Here is a 6,130-nt window from a genome sequence, read left to right as displayed (position 1 = left end):
CAGACACTTTTTGTCCTAGGACTGTTTGTCTGGCTGTACTTGTGTGTGTTCCCTGTAGGAAGGACGTGTTGTTGCGTGTGCCCAGCTCCAGTCAGTGCTGCAGTGGATTAGTCAGCTGCATTTATTTAAAGGTAGTGCAGAGAGAGTGCAGGAGCTTCGGTCAGTGTGCAAGTGTTAGATCTTCAAGATGCAGCGCATCTACATGCACAGCAATGAACAATTTGAAGTCTTCACCACTGTCCTTGCTCCTCAAGGTGAGTGGAATCATATCTGCATCAAAATGTGGCTTAGCATGACATCAGTTTTCATTGTTAGTAAAAATGAGATGGAACATCAATGTCAGTTGACGAAAAATAATGGGGTTATTGTTTTTTTTTGCTCCCTATGTACTGTTTATTTACTGAAGGACAGGGTTGTAGAGATTCTTCTGTACATGCATCTATGGAAAGAAATTATTATTCACATTTGCATACAAAACTAACCTTTTTTGCTGATTCATTTCCACTCTCAATGGTAAACAGGGAGGTATCGATATAGACCAGAAGCTGAAAAGGCAAGTTACCCATTTTCCTTCATTCAAATATCCATCTAATATGCATTGAAAAAATATAATTGGCTGTAGGTTGTTAGTTTGACATCATGTGGGCCGTAAACAGCAGAAATATGTTTTAAAACTGATTATTACATGTTTTGTAAATCTTCTATATGATGGAGATTGATTGATATAAGTTTGACATTGATCTTACGTAAGGTCAGTCAATTTCCTGTGGATCCATTATGTGTTTAATTCATCTAATTCCTCTGACCAAAATAAGGACCACATTTAGGGGGAACAGATAATGAAGAGTAGACCCAGATTTATGTTTTACAGCACAGTAGTTAATCTCCGAGTCTTGACACATAATCCTCTCCATTCACCATGTCTAACTTGTGGACTGCAGATACAAACATAGACAGGGACTGCAGCTTGTAACAGTGCAACAAAGAGGAAGGCAACAAACTCTACCTTAATTAAATGGAGTGTAAAATGACATTAGAGATACACAATTCAAAGTAAAAAAAAAAATTGCTAGCTGTAACTCTCCCTTTCCCCTTTAGATGGTAGTGGTGCACAGCTACAGGCCCAACTGGCCAGATGAGCTGGAGCTGTCTCTGGGTGATGTTATCCTGGTGCTGCCCAGACATGAGGAGGAGAGGTGGTTTGGGCGGCTGCAGGGCGGCCAGCAGGGCTACTTCCCCGCCTCCTGTGTGATGGAGCTGAGCCAGGTTGGTTGGCTGACTGATGAATGTGCTCAGCATTGCAGCATTACTGGACTTTGTTGTTGCTGATGCTTAATCTTGGAAGGCACATTGTACTTTCTATTCTTTTCTAATCTGTTCCTCCATAGCAGGGTAGTTTTTAAACACCACGAACACCTATAGTTTCTCAATTAGCTTGTTACTGTGAGCAATGGGATCGTACCTTATTTTCTAAGTCAAAACTTGTTTTGGTTATTTTAATTGAGACGTTTCTGTGATGTGATGTCGTGTTGACTTAGTTGTGTGTTAAACTCTCACATGTAAGGTCTAATAATGAATCCTGTTTAAAGTGGCTCTATAGGTGCAAAGGAGTCATCTCAGTTTTGGCTTAATTTCATTTCAACCAAAAGCCTCCATTACAGATTGGAGTTTCAAATAACTGGGCATTTAGGATGCAGGGATGGTATAGTGAAAGGCATTATTGAGTTGCATAATAGGAAATGTAATGCCCAGTGTAGGAGTTTGAGCTGTCTACTGTGATTCAACAAAAAGAAAAGTAGCATCCAGATAAGAGAAGATACCAGAGGAATTTTAACACACTTGATTAATTCTATTCTCAGGTAAATCTTCCTCCAAAAGCCCTACGGAGGACTTTATCTGTGAGCAGCTCAGCCCGGGACAATGATTCACGTGTATGCAATAGACGTGGAAAGTAAGTGTAAAACTCATGCAGCAGCCATAACAACAAACACAACCCCCTTAACAAGTGCGTGCATACACATCATGCACACACCCAGCACCCAGCAGCTGTTCCCCCACTGAACCCCCCACACATCCCGTATCTCCAAATCCCATCATGCTCTCCGCCCAGCACCCCTGAACAGGTGGTCCCACTCGTCCCTCATTAGTTGACAAAGCACTCTGATTACTAACCCCCCTGAACACACACATACATACACACACACACACACACACACACACTCATCATCTAGTCAGTCCCCTCATTGGGATTGCATCTCATTAAAGAGGAGCATGAGCGAAAGGAAAGACCCTGTACTTTAGTCTCCAATCTAAAATGATATGAAAAGGGTTGACAGCTCAATCAAAATCTTATGGGAAAATGTATGATGGATCTGAAAATATGACATCTATGATATGATGTGAAACTTTTTATCAATGCTATATTCAGTGTAGCAAAAGTTGTTTGATAGGGAACTGGATCTCTCTTGCAGTTCATTTGACAGTAGAGGGTATTTATTTTTGACAGCCTGCCACTGAACTCTGCTTACACACTAACATAAACACACACACCACCACACAGAGCCCTCTGTACAGCTCCATGCCTGTCTTGTCTGCTAACGGTGGAATTTGGGTCATGAGGAATAAACAGGGCCTTTGTGTTTGTTATTTCCTCTTTGTCCCCCAGTGGACACATTCGGCAGGCACTCGGGAGGGGGAGTAGAGGAGGTGGAAGAGGAGTGGGGCTGGATGAGGGCCAAGGCAAAAGCGAGGGCCCCTTCCTGGTGCAGAGGACCCAGTTCCCTCAGCCTCAGCCTGTGGCCTCCCAACCTCAGACACACAGATCTCCAGGCCTGCTCCACAGGATCTTGTCCAAGTGCCGGAAAAAGAGTGAATGCCAGGGTGCCACCAACGGGGCCTTCGAGGGTGACTAAGAGGCCCTCCTCTTTGTCTTGGATGGCTGAGCTGAGTTCACTTTGGTGGGGCTGCGTTGGGGGAGAATGTGGGTGAACGGAGGAACTTCGGAAATGTGAAAAGACAGGTCTTGAATATCCTGATGTGGGTGGGTACTCATTTCCATACCAGGTACTCTTCACTTGGCTGCATTTCTAGAAGCTTCTAGAGGTTGGAATGTGAGTGCACAAACCTATATTGGTGATGTCACAGAAGGTGTTTTGCTCATTACATCGGATGGACTAATGCCTGATGTGACATTACTAATGGGGGCGTGTCCACAAGTGCAACATGCTTGGATGTACAGAGAGCTGAGCAGCTGCTGTTTTTTGTTCTGTTTTTCAGCACGGCAAGATCCGATGCCAGGCTTGCGCTTTGAATATATAATAAATATCTAATTAAAATCATTGCACTCATATGTGTAATGTAACATAAGAGTTAGTGGCAACCAATAAAGCAATAAAATGATCAAATGATCAAATGTAACATTTATTCTACAACTTTGATGCTGCTACCTAAGAGAAATGTTTTTTCCATTGTCTGTGCACATTTTGTTCCATCATTCACTTTTCTTGACTTCATGTGAATCTGTTGATATGTATATATTTTACTGCTTAAGATATGTAAATGGTATAATGATAATAAAATATGTAAACCCTTACTAGCTTACTTCTTTTTATTCCAGTAGAAACATGCCTCCGTATATTACCTCATTCTTCATTTTCCTTTGAACACACTGGGCCTCCCTTCTATTTAACAGTGCCGTAAGGAAGAAAAAAAACTCTCAAGCGAAAGGACGTGCGATTGAGGCCTGCTAAAAACCTCGCCAAAGGACCAGGGATTGTGCCAGTTGCCCTGGCAACGCTAAAGCAGCTCTCAGAAGTCGCATGTAGGCTTCTTCATCTGTGGTGCCTCCCAGCATGTCCCCGTAGCAGGGTCTCTAGAGGGTGGGCTGTAGATTTCCTCTTTCCCGAGGACACAAACACCAAACCTAATCCCTAACCATGGCCGTGACCTCCGTAGGGAAACACACACCTCCTCCTCCCCCTCCTCCCCCTCCATTTGATATTCACTGTTGTATAATCCTTTGTAATAAAGGCTGTAGGAGGCAGTCACTCTGGGGCCAGTGTTTGGGCGGCATGTCTTGCACAGGCAACACTGTATATGTTACAAAGAGACAGCACCACTGGTTCTCTGAGCAAACTCTGATTCATGAGGAGAATATTAGTGTGAGTCTTTCCACTGCCAATACTGTTATAGCTTATCTGAAGTTTGTGACTTTCACTTTTAAATAGAGGGAGGAAATTATTGACAATGTTGCGTGTATACTTTCAAACTCTGACCCACGATTACCACGTAACAGGATATGAAAGGAAATAACGTGTACTACCCTGAATAAGTTAATCCGTACAATATGTGCATTGATAGGAAGTGTATAGAAGTAAAAATGTTATTTATCTTAAACATACCAGCTTCTGGGAGTCTAATGGATTAGTGGCTGGAAGTAATTCATTCAAATTCAGATGAGGTCACACACTAAAGTGTGAAGATGCAAGTTACGTTCATACTAAATTAGTTGATCATCCACTGTAGTTGTTGCTTTAAAACATAGCAAAGTCTCATTCAAATGGGAGTCTGACTTACCTCACACACTGACACACACAAGTGGAAAGAGTGACCTATATAGGGCAGAGAGGCCAATGTCCAATTATAACACACACGCACACACACACACACACACACACACACACACACAGAGTTGTGGACTCTCCCGCCTAAAAGTGTTCTATCCATGCTGTGTTGTGCTGGGTGTCTTCAGAGGATGGGGGAGCAGAGGGGGAGGAAGGGTAACAGGGTGCCTGCCAGATGACTGCTCTGTCAGCCCAATAATGGGCTGCCATCTGCTGTCTAGTATATACAAAGGCAAACAGTGTGTGTGTGTGTGTGTGTGTGTGTGTGTGTGTGTGTGTGTGTGTGTGTGTGAGTGTAAGTGTGAGTGTGTGTGTCTGTGTGAGGTGCTTGCTTTGGGGTGTGTGCTCAGAAGAGGAAGGCAGGGGAGGTTTGGTCGGACGCCTGCAGTCTCTGTTTCATGTCATCAGTGTACAAGGTAGACAGAAAAAGGAATACACACCTTACTGAGTCCAATAATGACTAACTCAAGGACTGGAGGTGTAGAGGGTGCCAGATCTGTACTGGTTACTAAAAATGGGTGGTGCACTATGGCGTGTCAAGTTTTACAGTATATGTAATTAAAAGATGAAAAATATAATTAGCTTTTGATAAATATCACACTAACAGCTTTGTACATTTAACAAGTCTAGTCTGCATACAACATGCATGTCTTTCATGTCATTAAGCCACTATACTCTTAAGAGTTGCTTCCCTTCCCCATACATGCATGAAGCATAAGGTGCAGTAGCTGCTGCCATTAACCAATTAAGGGGTAAAAGGTCCTTGACATCTTTTAACTCTTAGTGCGGGTCACTCAAGAACGAAAGACCCTCTTGTATAAGAATGAAAGCGAAGGGAGGACAGATTGATTAAGTGGACATGGCGTGCATGCGACGCCTGTGAGTTTATGTGCACATTGTTTTTATGCATGTGAACTGCTGCTCCTTCAGCATAAGGCAAGAACTCACGTCTTTTGCCTCTCTCCATTTGGGGGGCAATTGAGTGAATGGGCCTGTAAAACCAACAGCCCAAAGGACAAAGGAGCCCGGGGGCATTAAGTCATGGGTGAGTGGGCCCCTTTAGGGCCAGCAGCTGACCCTGTGGAGAGGCCTCTTGTTCTGGTGGAGGGGGCTCGTGTCCCTGGACCCCAGGCCAAGTTGACAGTATCCCAACATACGCATACACCCATGACAGTGAGTTCAGTTTAAACCACTCTATCACGTGTCAACCCCACACACAAAACAATTCACCTGCATGGCCCCCCAACTCCACCTGGGGAAAAGTGACACTATTAATAAAAGGTGGAGAATTTGGATTTAGATTTTCCTCAAGACATTGTCTTTCAAGGAATCAGTTTTTGGCAAGAGCTCAAGAGGCTGCTATACCTGCTGTGAGCATGTCAGAAAAACTAAAAGATCATGAGAAATCTTTATTACATGGGAAATACCATGTAACCTATCCTAATTTGTGCAGGGGCACTTGGCGGAGAAAGGAAAGTTCTGTTTTAAAAAACAAGAATGTGGACATA

General features: G+C 43.4%; 1 protein-coding gene across 1 annotated transcript; it reads left to right on the top strand.

The window, feature by feature from the left end:
* On the top strand, positions 1-3,408 carry si:dkey-97a13.12 (vexin). The gene is made up of 5 exons (XM_034862098.1): positions 1-254; positions 522-553; positions 1,099-1,266; positions 1,860-1,951; positions 2,666-3,408. The coding sequence occupies exons 1-5, from the start codon at positions 188-190 to the stop codon at positions 2,910-2,912; spliced, it is 606 nt and encodes a 201-aa protein (XP_034717989.1). The 5' UTR covers positions 1-187; the 3' UTR covers positions 2,913-3,408.
* The last annotated feature ends 2,722 nt before the right edge of the window (positions 3,409-6,130 follow it).

Source organism: Etheostoma cragini, chromosome 22 (genome assembly GCF_013103735.1).
Source record: "Etheostoma cragini isolate CJK2018 chromosome 22, CSU_Ecrag_1.0, whole genome shotgun sequence".
NCBI lineage: Eukaryota > Metazoa > Chordata > Actinopteri > Perciformes > Percidae > Etheostoma > Etheostoma cragini.
Note: the sequence above shows the minus strand (reverse complement) of the source record. Positions and strands in the feature narration are given on the sequence as shown.